At 39.2% G+C, this 14,636-nt stretch overlaps 1 protein-coding gene across 2 annotated transcripts in view; it reads right to left on the reverse strand.

The window, feature by feature from the left end:
- MYO3A (myosin IIIA) overlaps positions 1 to 14,636 on the reverse strand; it is a 105,668-nt gene that overhangs the window by 47,504 nt on the left and 43,528 nt on the right. For both annotated transcript variants that reach the window (XM_058031278.1, XM_058031287.1), the window contains exons 9-15: positions 7,159 to 7,258; positions 4,743 to 4,859; positions 3,872 to 3,976; positions 3,707 to 3,790; positions 2,661 to 2,863; positions 757 to 855; positions 542 to 656 (exon numbers count right to left, since the gene is read on the reverse strand). In XM_058031278.1, coding sequence (XP_057887261.1) covers positions 542 to 656; positions 757 to 855; positions 2,661 to 2,863; positions 3,707 to 3,790; positions 3,872 to 3,976; positions 4,743 to 4,859; positions 7,159 to 7,258 — 823 coding nt within the window. The remainder of the gene's footprint in view (positions 1 to 541; positions 657 to 756; positions 856 to 2,660; positions 2,864 to 3,706; positions 3,791 to 3,871; positions 3,977 to 4,742; positions 4,860 to 7,158; positions 7,259 to 14,636) is intronic.

A 14,636-nucleotide genomic window follows, 5' to 3' on the forward strand; every position in this document is an offset into this window, starting at 1 on the left:
AATAGCTAGCTGAGCAATGATATGAGATCATAAAGAAAAAATGGGTTCAGTTACTGTTTAGTGATGAGACTCATCTCCAAAAGGATTTAAGAACTTCAATCAACTTTATCCCCAGAGTTGTGAAAACGTATTGAGTTCATCAATACTCAGATCAGCTCAATGAATTTTTAAAACTCTCACCATGGACCTCCTCTTAAAACTGAGATGAGGCAGGCCTAAAATTATTGGCTAATTAACAGTTACAACATAATTTCCTATGCATTAAATTTGTTAAAATCTCCCCCCCTCCCCAAATTACTCAGCTATGCTGTGTTCAGTGATTTCAAAGCCTTGTTGGCTAATATAATTTTATTGGTTTACCAATGCCTTGAAACCTTAAAAATTTAAATGTTACTATATAACAGTAAGTTGACCATGCAAGATCCTAAAACACAAACACAATATGCTAAAGGAACAAGGGAGATTTGAATGCTTCATACAAGCTTCTCCTCATTAAGGTAGCTGGTGAAGTTTACAAACAAAAAGGGTTATCAGCACTCACCTCCAGTGTAAAACCTATGACTTTGAAGCACTGTTCTATTAATTCAAACTGAGACTTATAAAAGCTATTGTTCATGAAATCTTGCACTATTCTGAAATGGTCATTTTGCAGATATCTGAAAGAGTTGATGGATACAGAGTTAGAATGTAAACAAGGCTGAGAATTCAACACTGTGTTTCTTAGTAATCAATTGATGCAAAAATAAACTGCATTACCTGGGAGGTCTATATTCTGGCAGTTTATAATGCGCCAGTTTTTTCTTTTCTGCGAGACCAGCATAAATATAATAAAAAATATGGAAATTTTTCTCTCCTCTGAAACAACAGAAACAACAAACTGATTTAGTAATATAATCATGCTACATTTGTTAATGACATACATACTATCACTAATTGTTATTTTAATTTTAATAACAGGCAAGATTTGCACGAAGTGACAGAGGACTCTGAAAGAAGCTTTATTACAGAACTTCATGTGAACACCTTTTCATGCCATTCTGTGTTTGTCCTGACACTGCCAGGGTGGCTGCTCAGTGCTAAAGCAGCTCGGTGCTGCTCTGCCCTTGATGCAGTTGGTAGATCCTCTATGAGATCTTGCACATTCCTCACCCACCCACACTGAATGGGCTGCTTAACTCCAGTTATTTTAAAAATCCTTCTGACTGTGTGAGAGGTATACACTTTTGGTTCACTGAATGCAGTAGGTCTGTTGTGTCTTTTAGTCCTGAAACAAGAAGCAGACATTCAGCAAAAGGGCCTTATGACTTGGCATGCTTTGCCTAGAAGCTACATGCCCAAACCTAGGGCAGAGGTTTATTACATATTTAAGGTTCCTGTGCTCCTTATGAGAACAAACAAGGTGAAAAATTGCAACCATGACTGAGCCCTGAGATGCCCAAGTCAGTCACCACTGAAAGGCAAAAAGGAATTGTGTCCAAACCTCTGCTTTGTGCATGAGCTTAGGTATATGTCTCAGGGGCACCATTAGATCATAGAACCATAGAATGGCTTGGGTTGGGAGGGACTCTAAGGATCATCTAGTTTCAACTCCCCTGTCATAGGCAGGGACACCTTTCACTAGACTGGGTTGCTCAGAGACCCATCCAGCCTGGCTGTGAACACTTACAGGGATGAGGCATCCTCAGCTTCTCTGGGCAACTTGTTTCAGTGCCTCACCACCCTCACACTAAAGAATTTCTTTCTAAAATCTAATGTAAACCTGCTCTCTCTCAATTTAAATCTATTGCCACTTATCCTGTCACTACATGTTCTTGCAAAAAAGTCTCTCTCTATCTTTGTTGCAGGCTTCTTTCAGGTGGAAGGTGGCAATTTGATCACCCCAAAGCCTTCCCTTGTCCAGGCTGAACAATCCAAATTTTCTCATCCATTCCTTGTGGCAGAGGTGTTCCATCAATTTAATAATCTTGGTGGCCTTCTATGGAATTTGTCCAACAGGTCCAGATATTTCCTGTAGTGGGGACCCCAGAGCTGGATGCAGCACTCCAGATGGGGTCTCACCAAAGCAGGGTACGGGGACAGAATCCCCTCCCTTTACCAGCTGCCCAGGCTGCTTTTGATGCAGCCCAGTGCAGGTTTGGCTCTCTGGGCTGTGAGTGCCCATGGCTGGGTCATGTCCAGCCTCTCACCCACCAGCACCCCCAAGTCCTTCTTGGCAGGGATCTTTGATCCATACTGCTCTATAAACAAATCCTACTTGATGCTCTGAAATAGCAAACAACCAAACAAAGAAATAAGCTACAATACTACAGGAAATTTAGAGGAAGTAAGTCCAAGTGATACACTTTACACAATACTCCAAAATCCCACAATGAAATGTATACCTGAACTATTAGGAAGTTTTTAATTCTTTGCACATTCTTATTTTATGTAGCACATGGCCATTTTTAAAAGATTTGTTTAAATAACCCAGGAGGCAAGGAAAAAAAAATCTGGAGTAGTTTTCAGCTAGTTTACAGATTCATAAGCTATTCATATACAACTTTTAAGGAAAAACATCCAGGTACCTCATTCATCTTTATGTTTTCAACCAAGGTGATTTCCTGCATCATAGGCCTACTCTGTAACCCCCAAAACAGGTCAAATACAACTTTCATACTTACAATGCCTGGTGGACAACTCTGGATTTTTCAAGGAGGTATTCTGAAATCTGAGCTCCTACTACAGTGCCACCACAAGTGAATTTCATTTCCAAATATTTTCCAAATCTGCTTGAATTATCATTGATGATAGTGCCTGCATTCCCAAATGCTTCTACAAGGTTGTTCACCTGGAGAATCTTTTCCTGCAGAGTCCTGTTATTAGCCTGGATATGAAAAAGACATTGCTTCAAATTATCAGCAATTATTCAAATTAATGCATTTTTAGGTGCTCCTTTAATCTTCTCATTGGTATTGTGAAGTGTGACATAATCAGGGCAGCTATTCCCATGGAAATTATAATTATATGGAGAAAAAAGCATATATATACATATACATATAGATATATATGTACGTAGATATATGTGTGTATATATATATATATATAATGAAATCTGTCAGAATATAGCAATCCTCAGAACTAAGGCTGTCTGGAAGAAATAACACACATAATGATCACAACACTATAAATTAATTTCTATGGTTTCTGTGGTTTTGTGGCTCTGAGATGGCCAATCTGCTTTTAGGATCCTTGTTAGTATCTGGTTACTGCTCCACTGCACCCTACCAATCCATTAGCTTGCTTTCATCTCACCTCAGGCATGCTAAAAATGGAATTTTATTTACACAGTTATGGTGGCCACTTCCCAGAATGACTATGTCCTACTGATAGAAATCTGGTTGTGGAAAGATGAGAAGCAAGAAGAAGATTTTGTTTAGTACTGCTTGCTTGGATGACTTGAAGGCTCTCAGTCAAACAGGGATCTGCCTTAAGTCACAGCCCTCATTGCAGTGGGTACTGTTTGTTGAGGAAACCCCAGCATATTTCCAAGTGACCCTAGGAGGGAGGAAGGAGTAGATAGATGAGCATCATGTTCTAATGTTCTTTGGAAAATGTTCTTTGGGAGCAGTCTCACCCCACAACCAATGCTCTGTCCATGGGTTCAGCCCTTTAGACCCAGGACAGCAAAGCCTTAAAGCCTCACAGAGACACCCCTTCTGCCACTTACCTTGCCAAGGACAGTGAGCTGCTGCACCAGCAGATGGGCACTTTGTGTCTTGCCAGCTCCACTTTCTCCAGAAATAACAATACACTGCGGAGAAGAGAGCAAGACTGAGCTCATCACATATCTCTCAGCCTGGCAGAGGATGTAATTAAGACACCTCATCCATACCTGATCAGAGTTGTATGTCACCATGGACTGATAGCCTATGTCAGCAACAGCAAAAATATGAGGAGGGTTGGCAGTCCGTTTGGCTCCAATGTACAGTTTGGAATGCTAAGTGTAAGAAAAATAAAAGCATTATCACTGTCTTTTAAAAACTTTTTTTTAAAGTTTGGTTTTATTTTTAGATTAGTGTACAGCATGCTGAGGTTTCCAGCAGTGATGTTTTCTAAAAGAGCTGTTACTGCACTCACTATACCATGAATCTGTATGTACTTAGGACAATAAGAACTGCTAAAAAATGAAGTGCAATTTTCTATAATTTTAGTCCTGATTACTTTATGAAACTAAATTTATTAGGAGAAAATTTACTGTTGTCAGACATCATGGTTTCAACTTATTTAAATTTGTTCGTGCTTCCCTTCCTATTAGTATCTCTGCATGGTATTGATGTTAAAACTTGAGATCTTCTCTGCAGCTGTAGTATCTGATAATTAATAACCCCAAATTATTGCATGATCTGAATTTAATATCTTTCCCCTTTTGTATAATAGGGACCCAAATTCCCTTTTGTATAATAAGGAGACAGATTCACAGCAGTTAACATTTTACAGGATTGCTTTGTACATGATCTACACTGTAGACATAAAGACACTAGAAATTAATTATTTTGGAGTTTCTCATTTCTGTGCTGAAATTCAACAAGTCTTAAGAATTTGTGTCAATGTGCACTTGAAAGAACATCTCTACTGGTAATTCTGTTTTTCAGAGTAAGCTAAAATAAATCTCAAGAATGGTCTTACTTTATAGTTAATGCAAATATTGATATTTTAGTGGAATTTGGTGCTAGTTTAAAATAATAAAACCTAAATTTTCACACCTGTGCAGAATAAATATCTAAGTTCCGAAATGGATTGACAGCGATGAGAATGTCCCCAACGTATGTGTAGATCTGGTCCTTGGCATAACCCTTCTGCAACTGCTCCGTTACTGTGTTCTGGTGGAGAGGGAACAGAAACCATCAATCACACGGGGGGAAAAAGAATGCAAGGAAAATGTATAAAATATTTATATAGTTTCAATGGGTGAGGATGGGGAGGTAAGGTATTTATAGTCAGGAGTACAATGGATCATGATCAAAAGTAAGTAATATTTTCAAACACACCGGCATTTCTAATTTTTTGTCTTACTTTGAACAATACATACTTACAGATCTTCAAATGGCTGTAGAAAAAGGAGTTAAGTACTGCTTTCATTCAGTTCATCGGATGTTTCCATGAGACAGTCTTGTCTACATTTCTACTACTAAAGTTTCGTGTAACTTATCAAGCAAGAGTCTTTTGATTGAGTCCATAACTGCCATTACAGCTACTCTAACATTACTCTCAGTTATGATAGAACACAGATGTTCAACTGTTTTCTTCCCATTAATGTAAACAATGATGCATCTTTCCCTATTAACAAGCAGCCTCTGCTGTGATTGTTCTTTGCTATTGCAGAGCCAGTTTCCCCCGAACCAAGAAAAGGGAAGGGCCCATTAGTGGCATTCAAATTTCCTGATGTAATTTCCCTCAGCTTCTTCTGCATACACAGCTGGGTGTATCAAGTGCCTGGTTAGGTTTCCAATCAAAACAGGCCACAGAGCTGAATGAAGAAATTCTACCAGCCTTGAGACTAATCTGGGGTACATGTGGAAATATTTAGGCTCCATACCCTCTGGAACAGACCAACTGGCAGCAGAGGACTACAGAAGGAATTGCCTTCCTTCCTCATCTATCCATTCACAGTGTTGTACACTGTGTCTTGTTTAATACACTTACAAGCTGAATTCTCAACAGCTGCAGAGGCTATATTTCTTTCATGAGAAAACATATGGAGAAAAATCTTGGTTTTTGATTGCCTTGATAAACTTTTTGGTTTTGAATGCTCTCTTTCCTTTTTGTCAAAACCATATTCACATTACAGAATTATTTTAGGGGAACTTCTGCCCTTTCTGAAATTATTTATTGCACCAATAGAAAAAAGGTCTCTTGTCTTGATCTGATGATGGGCATGTCTAAACTGGAAGAAAAAATATGAGTGGAAGAAAGAATACAGTTCTGAGAAGCTGCCATTCATATGTGAAAGTGGTTTTAATTGGATTTGATTTAGTAACACCACATAGTCAAACAATGCATTAAACAGAGGCTTCCTGAGGACTTCCATGAGAATGCTCCATCTCTTAGGAGATGGGATATATTCCAGTTAGTCTGGGATTTTTTTGTGCAATAAAATCTCTTTAGCTTGGATTGTTTATATGTATCATGGTAAAAGAGAAAAAAACCCCCACAGCAGTCTTATTCTTCCTAATACTAAAAAAATGCTTAAACCTGAACTTTGTCCAGTAGATGAATTTTGGGTTAGTTCAATTACAATTAACTAAACATCAAGCTATAACAAAGCTCTTGGGCAGATGGAAGATGTTCTGTGAGCTGTCAGCATGATACAGTTTACCAGCTCAAGTGCCACAATGAATATTCTGGACTGACAAAGGTACAATATACCAGAGAAGTTTTACAGATAAGAGAATGTGAATTATAGTCTATGCACAGCCCAGCAGATGAAGAATGACAGTTTGTTTACAACCACTGATGGCCTCCAAGACCTGCAGATAATGTGCTGCAGCCTGATTCTTCTTTCTGGTTTTGAAGCTTAAAGCATAAACACCTTAAAGCAGACCTCCTCCCTCCCTTATACCATGTTTCCCTGCACCCAGTGGACTAATTTTTGAGCTTTGACAAACCAGTGTTTTTTTTTTATCAGTAATTTGGTCAAAGGTCCATGAGCAGGCATTGACAGATGAGAGGCTCAGCTCACATAAATTGACCCTCATGCATTTCCCCACCAAAATAAGTCAATGAGAACCTAGTCTGGGAGAGTATGGTGAGCTAGTTTAAGGCAACTCTTGGTGCTCAAGCAACAGTGATGGAAGGTCTTGGACCTAGACCAATTTCACACACCATTGCAAACTGGATGCTTAGCTGTAGTAAAACCCAGTGATATAAATCCTGTTTAGTCAATGGTGTTACCATACTGTTTGGTCTATGGCTGTAACTCCAGAGATTGTTTTAGCTTTGAGTTGAAACCTTTCTGACACAGTAAATCTTGTCTAAAATATTTGGCATAAAGTGGTGAAATGTCATTGTACACTTACACAACTGAAATATGACAGTTGAATCTGAAAATCAACAGCACACCATTGCAATTTAATATGTGATTACTCCTCTTCAGGAAAACATGAAAAAAGAGGTTCTTACCTCATCCAGTACCTCCAAGGTTGCTAAATCATCTACCTCCTCTTGGTTTGAAACTAGCGACTTACTGTAGTTCCCTTTCTTTGTGTGAATACGTTCAAATCTAGAAAAGAAAGAGATACAATCTCCTGAAGTAAGGAAACACAGAGCAGATCTTGCACCTGCAACCATCTTGAAGGCCAAAACAGTCATGCTTTCCATTGTTCTGAATTTAGACACACAAATGTTTGAAAAGAATAGAAGTCAACTTCTTGGTACAGCACATCAGTACCTGACAGTTCAAAAGCTGTGATTTGATTCCAGAACTGCTACCATGAAGAACTTTGTCACTCTATAGATCCCTGCTTAGATCACACCCTTACATCAGCTGTAAGACGGGAGCTTGGCAATACAAGTTAAAAAAAAAAATATTTATAAAGCATGTAAGACTGAAACTCTGGGACCAACATGCAAGAAGATCCTGCTAATAGTATGTATAGGACAAAACCTGAGGCGTATGATGAAATAGTACAGCAAAGATGAAGCAGACAATGCAGTCAGGACAGAAACATTTTTAGCTTAGTAATGACAGTGCTCTAAAGTTTGGCTGAGATGACCTCACTATAGATCAAAGCGCTACAGAACCATTGGGGTAAGTAAAATACATCTTGATCAAATTTTCCTGGACTTGCTAGGAGAAAAAGTCATACATGAGAAGGAAACAAAATTTTAATTATCTTTCTTAGCAGGGTTAAACTTCAAGTTTAACTTTACATTTGTCTTAGATTTCTTTTCTCCTTCAATCAAACCATAAATCCAACTTTATGCAGTCTTATTTTAATTAGCAAGAAAATTCTCAGAGACTTGGATCATTTTTTATCCAAGAGTAAAGGCATTGCTAAATAGAGCAAACGCAGCAGAGAATGCAAGGTTTACAATTCATATTAGTTATACTTGTTTTATGAGATGAGGGAAAATAAGGGAAAGAGAAACTAGATAAGTAACAGCAGAGTTCATAAACTAAATCAAGCTCAGATATGTAACAAGGCACAAGTACAGGAAAACTATTAAGTAAATCTGATCTCCTGATATGACCTTAATCCCTTTGATGCCACTGGTGGGAAGGCACCTCTCAAACACAAGGAACATTTACCTTGGTAAACGGAGACAGCCAGGAAACTGTTGTGTGAAGCACTCACTCTTTACCTTGATCCCAGACAAGACCAGGTAAATTCTTTATTTAATTTTGATATTTGGATATATGGCATAGATAAAAGCAGATAGGTGTTTTCTACACAGGCAAGAATTTTGATTTACAGTGAGCAGATGACAGAAGAAAGAGTGTAGTCACACCAAGAGGGAAAGTTAGAGTGAGTGAACATCACACTGATGGGGAAAGCTGAACACCCACAGATTTACTGCATATTTAATGGGCTGTACCTGTTCCATCAGCATCACCTAGTTCATGAGTGCTGCTTCAGGTCATGCTGGCTGTGCACTGATGAGGGATGCAGGTGGAGAAGCAGGCAGGCACCAACTTGGTGCAATAGTCCTGGTGTCTGCCAGGACTGAAAAGGGACTGGAAGAAATGGGCAAATTATGCCCTCCCAAACTGTGAGTGCACTCACAATGTGAATGATGGAAACCCAGACCAGAGTGCATTTCATCTATCACTTCTTTCAATTTCTCTTGTCTCTAACAATCATTCCCTGAGGATGACAGAATGGCCTGTCCTCATCCTGGCGCCAGTGCCTTTCTCCTTTACACAGGTGCCAGATACCACCAGAGTTTATTAATTGTCCACAATGCAAAGGCAGGAGCTTCACACCCACAGCTGACTAATTCTGCAGCTTTAATATCAAGACAGAAATATGTAAGACTTCCTTGCAAGAGCTACCATAGTTTCACAGTTACTGAGCCAAAATTGCAGCACAGTATCCAGTGAGGAGGCTAAGTGACCACAAAGCAAAATGAACCAAAGGATTGACAGGATCTACATTATTCTAGGTTTTACCTATTCTTCCCTTTCCTTTGGAATCCAGTTTTACCATGAGAGCTGCCCTGATAGTACTGTCTTTGCAACAACAGTATGAGACCACTTTTGGTAGCATGTATCCCAGGCAATATTGAAGAGGAGGTGGTACTATAAACATTTAAATTAACTCCTCAGCCTTGCATGATCTTCTGCTCCTTGATTTGCATTTAGCAGCTAAAGGACATTACTGAATCCAAAGTCAGAGGTGCAGACAATATCCTACCCTCTCAATAGAAATCCATCCCCTCTATAATTCACACTCCTATTTATCCCTCTTTTTAAAAGTTTCATTTGAAAAAAGTTAAATTTGGACATCTGAAACAATTTCTCCTTTGTACCTGTATGAAGGTCATTTTGTGTCCAGAAGATGCATCTAATATCAGTGTGACTTTGAGAGAGAGCTATCAATATGCACACAAAGAAAAGATGTAGGAATTGCAGGACTATGCCAAGCTCTACTGTTCTGCTTTTTCTGTTGCTGAAGAAAGATCCAAAACAAAGCTTCTGTCAAGCTTTGCTTTCCATTTCTGGTGGAACTGTTACACACTGAACACATTTTTTTAAAATATGTTAGTTCCTTAAATATAACTGCACATCAGTGAGAGAGTGGTATTTCCCAGGATTAGTTCCAATTACCATTTTTCATTTAATATAAGAAACTAACAATTGCCGTGAAGAAAGGAAGGAGAATGCTCCAGTCATGGACATTTTTATTTTTCTATTTTTTTTTCTTTTAAGGAAACAGATCTCTGTGTATGCCAGGGAAGTTTAATTACATAAAATCGATTCTCCTGTAATCCTCCTCAGCTGACATTATGAGAACACTAGCACTTGTTGGGCTCGATTATATTCTCCATTCTCCAGAGTACATAAGAGTGGCAGATTTGCAGAACACAATATTTTTCCACTTTGCTGTCAAAGGGCACAGACCCCTCAAGGGCAGTTATACTGCTTCACTCCAACCACTTAAAAAACCCCCACATCAGTGCTGTTGACATCAGTGCTGAAGTTTCATTAAGATCATGCACATAGACAGTGTGAACTGAAATAACCATGTATCTCTGTTCTGCTCAAAAATATATTGGAGGCATTGGATTTTACAAGCATGCCTGACAAGCAATTGCGGCAGCTAAAGGCCAGAACCTTCAATGCAGTAAGGACAAGAAAATGAGTCAAGGCAGCATTGTTTCTGTGCATTTTCTTTCACATCAATGCTCCCATCCCCCCACTTATCTTTCAAGATTCAGTTAAATCAAAATGAGGCAACCGCAGCTTTTTTCTTCAAATTGTCAGAATGTATTTAAAAGATTTCTGATAGTTCCAAAAATACCATGAAAAGGAAAGTGTGACTCATGATGCCCTGCTGAACTCTCTGCCTAAACTGGTTGGAGAATCATCTACAGACTAAGAAGTGACAGTAAAAGGGCTGGCCTTAGTCTGAGTGTACAGAAGAAACTAAAAATAATGAGGTTTTTGTAAGGTGGAGGTGGAAACAGCTCTACACCTCCCAGCAGTTCCAAACAGCAGTAAAATGACAAAGTTGAAACACAGAGAAACCTCTACAGATCTGTCATTGCTGGTGATTCTACTTCTCTGGAGGTTGAGCAAAGCAGTATTAATTCAAACTTAAAATCCAATTTTTTCCTTCACAGATATCTTGTGAAATCTGCCTAAATAAAACTACAGCCTGCTATCTATGAAAAATCTGTACCTGACTTTAGAAAGTGTAACACTTCAGTGATAAGCCTCCAGCTGCATTTGCACAATGCTTTGCAGACAAACCTGTGCTCCCTTCTGTATTTAAATGATTGACAGCACTGAGACTGCTCCTCATATTTGTCAAACTTCTCTCAGGCTGCAGTCTCAGGGAGCTGTGCAGCTTATGCAGTTTCTGAGAGCACATTGTTGCCCTGCAGAGCTATGGGGCTTTTGATTCAGAGGTGGCCTGTGCCCAGCTCTGCACAATCTGTTTGACAAAATTTGTGCTGTTTTTCCATGACCTGTAAACAAAGCAGATTATTCCTTCACAACAGCCTCAAGAAATATCTGTGTCCCTGACAAATTTCAGGGGAAAGTGTGTGTTCTTAACTGAGCAAATAGGAGATCTCTAAAAGGATTCTTTGGGATTAGTTCCTCATGAGTCAGGCTCAGGCCCTGTGCTCAGAGCCATATCCAGATGATAAAGGGGAAGCTCTATGGGCATGAAATGCCTGCTGAAGTGTCCCACCTTCAGGAGAAATGAGGTGCTGAGCAAGTGGACTGGCACAACAGTAAAGTACCACTTGCAGAGCATTTCTCCTGAGGAGTTCTGAATGCAGGGGGAACATCTACCTCCTTTCTTCAGAAGGTAAACTATTCTTCATTCAGGCATTGCTGTTGTACATAGTGTTATATAGAAGAACATTATTCTGATATAGAGATGTGTTTTAGCTATGGGACTGGAGATCTGCTTATTCTAAGGCCTTTGTTCCCAGAACTCTCTACTGCTTCTACAGCCTGAGAGAAGTTTGCAGCACAGCAAACTATGGAGTGTCCTCAATGTAGAAGCACAGACCTCTTGGTATAGCAAAGCCCACACTGAGTTCCAGGAGAAGAAGAACTGGCCTGAAGGGATCAAAGATTGAATCCAAATTCTAAAACCCCCCATTTCAGCCACTACTCCCATCCAGATGTCATCTGGAGACCTTGGCCAAGACAGGACTGGACTCTGTGTGTCCTATTTGTACTGCTCCTCATATTTGTCAAGCCAGCATGGGGATCTCCCATCCTCTCCTACAGCCTGCCCTGCAGAGCTGTCAGCTGTCAGCTGCTGTCAGCTGCTTTCCACTGGCAGGATGAGTCACAGAGACTGGGACAGAGTGAACACCCAGAAAATGGGCAACACAAGTCTGTGCAATCAGGAAAAGTCACAAAAGGAAACTTTATGGTACTCCCTGCTTTTAATAGGGGTCAATAAATTGACAATCACCTTTGTTGTACATGAACTTCTATGAAATTATCTCCCTGGCCTTTCCAAATAGTTAAATAGAGCAACTGTTTAGGACTCTGTTACTGATTTCAATACCAACCCTATATGGCAAATACAGGAGGACAAACTCCTAAGAAAATAATTCAGCTCACCCAAAACTTTGCATCATTTTGCAGTAGAATAGGTCTCTTTCCCATAATTACTCAGAGAGTATATAAAGATAACTCTTAATCTGGGGACCAGAGTCATTTGCTGAAATCTAGGTGCACTGAATACCCCTCATATGTACAGCTCATTTCTGGAATGACTCACAATTCCCAGGAAATACACAATGTACTAATCATTGCATATTTCTGCAGAGATTATTGTAAAAGCAGTCAAGAAGAAGACAGCCGAACAATTTGAGATAAAAGTCTTACAAGCCTGACTGTCAGGTGTAGATGCGACAGTTCTGAAGGTTGTTTCAAAGACAGCTATTTCTGTTGCAGAGTAAAATTCTTTACAATGCAGGGATTTTTTCCCTCTTTTGGCCTAGCAAGAAGTGTATTTTTAGAACTGTTTTGGGGGTATATGCTGCAGTACTCATTTTTAATAACTATTTTCATCACTAATTATAAATGTTAACAGCTATACTGCTATACTGAAAGCCTTTATCAAGCTCTGGGACCCTGTCCTGAAAGCGACTCTCCTCACAAAAAAACTACCTAAGTTAATTGCACTTAGTAGCAACTCTGCCTGCTTCACCTCTTCTCTAACATGAATTTAGCCCATATAGCATATCTCACATAGCATTTTTGATATATAGTTCATATATTATTCCCAGCAGCAGATTTTAAAGATCCTATAGTCAGGATGTTATGGGAAAATGCTAATGTATCAAGGGATATTTTCTCCTGCTATTCCCATTGTTACTGCAGCCTAAGTTCTGAGCTAGGTACGGTTAAGTTGCAAATAGATATTTTTAGCATAAAAATATGATTATTCTAGAAAAAAATGTACTGCATTTGCTCAAAGTAAAAAAGTGCAATTTTCAATGAAGCTTACTGCTAGTATTCATGCTTTTTTGAGTCTTGAGTAGCACAAGATATTCTAGTGCTAGAACACTGCTCAAAGGCTACTGAAAAAACAGTATTTACCTTCTATCACTTCAATGAAACCTGGAGCTAGGCTATGGCACATTGTTATCTAAAGTTTTATCAGTGTTAATTGAGATTTCTCTGGTTACTCAGGTGGATGCTGGGCTCTCTTCCTCTTGTTGTTTCTCTTGTTTCCATCTCTTGAGAGGGTGCAGTACAATGCAGGACCTAAACCTTGGTTCCTCTTCAGTAGAATAACAACACTGGGAAGGTTCTGAGGGCCCTCATCACTCAGTCCTACCATTGTTCCTGAGGTATTTTCAGTCTTAGAAAATACCTCAGGAACAATGGTGCCAATGGCAGAGACTTCAGGGTGGCTCCACTCTGTGCCTAGAGATTTCCCATCCTTCCTGAGCCCACACAGTGCACAAGGATAGGATCTGAGGGCAAGGCCCTCTGCAAAAAACCCATGAGAATGTGGTATAATGTAATGAGCTTTTCTTTTTGTATCAACTGCACATTCAGCAAACAGCAAGGTAAGATCACAAGCACATCAACAGACTACTGCTGCAGAAAGCAGTCAGAACCAAATTGCACCTCAGCCCAATGGGCTAAGAAGGTGACTTGATTTTGAGTGAAAAAAGAAATAGTGCACACAATAAAACCTAGTGGCTGGACTTCAGCTATGAATTTTCTTTTCCTTTGAATTACAAAACTGCAATTAATGAATTAAATTTGATGAGGAGAGTAAACACACACAAAGAAAATAACTGGATTCCTAATTTTCAGCTTTAACTCAACATTACCAAGTTTATTGACTTTATATTCCAATGCCCATTTATACAACACAATACAGGTAGCAGGATTTCTTCCCTCAGTAGAAGGAAAATATCTTTAACCCCTTAAACTACCTGCCTCCCACTGTCATTCCCATTGTCAAGAAGGAGGAGAGTTATGCCTTCAAATTAGGGACTGAGAGAGTGTAAGCTCGAGATCAGGAAGAAGTTTTACAAGGAAAGTTGCCAGCTGAAAGTTCAGAAATTTCACAGTAGGACCCTAACACATTACTGTAAAAACAGTGCCAGAATAGCATAAACAAGAAAAGAGCAGCTGTTCCAGGGGACTTGTCACTATAATGTTTATGTCTTGATTTCGAGTCAGATTTACATGGTATTTCTTTACAGACATTGCTTTTAACACCGTTTGCTTTATGCAGATTAAAGGTCAGAAGATACATAGAATTAGTATCTCTAAAGACTTTTAAAAAAGCATGACTACTGAATTTAAAAACCTTTGCATAATCTCTTATCATTCACAGCAGAAAAAACACAAATGCTGTTCCGTAGTCAGTCTAACAGTGTATTTCACAAAATTGCACAGTCACAAAATAGGTTAGAAATACTACTTGTTAGTACTTTAAACT

Source organism: Melospiza georgiana, chromosome 1 (genome assembly GCF_028018845.1).
Source record: "Melospiza georgiana isolate bMelGeo1 chromosome 1, bMelGeo1.pri, whole genome shotgun sequence".
NCBI lineage: Eukaryota > Metazoa > Chordata > Aves > Passeriformes > Passerellidae > Melospiza > Melospiza georgiana.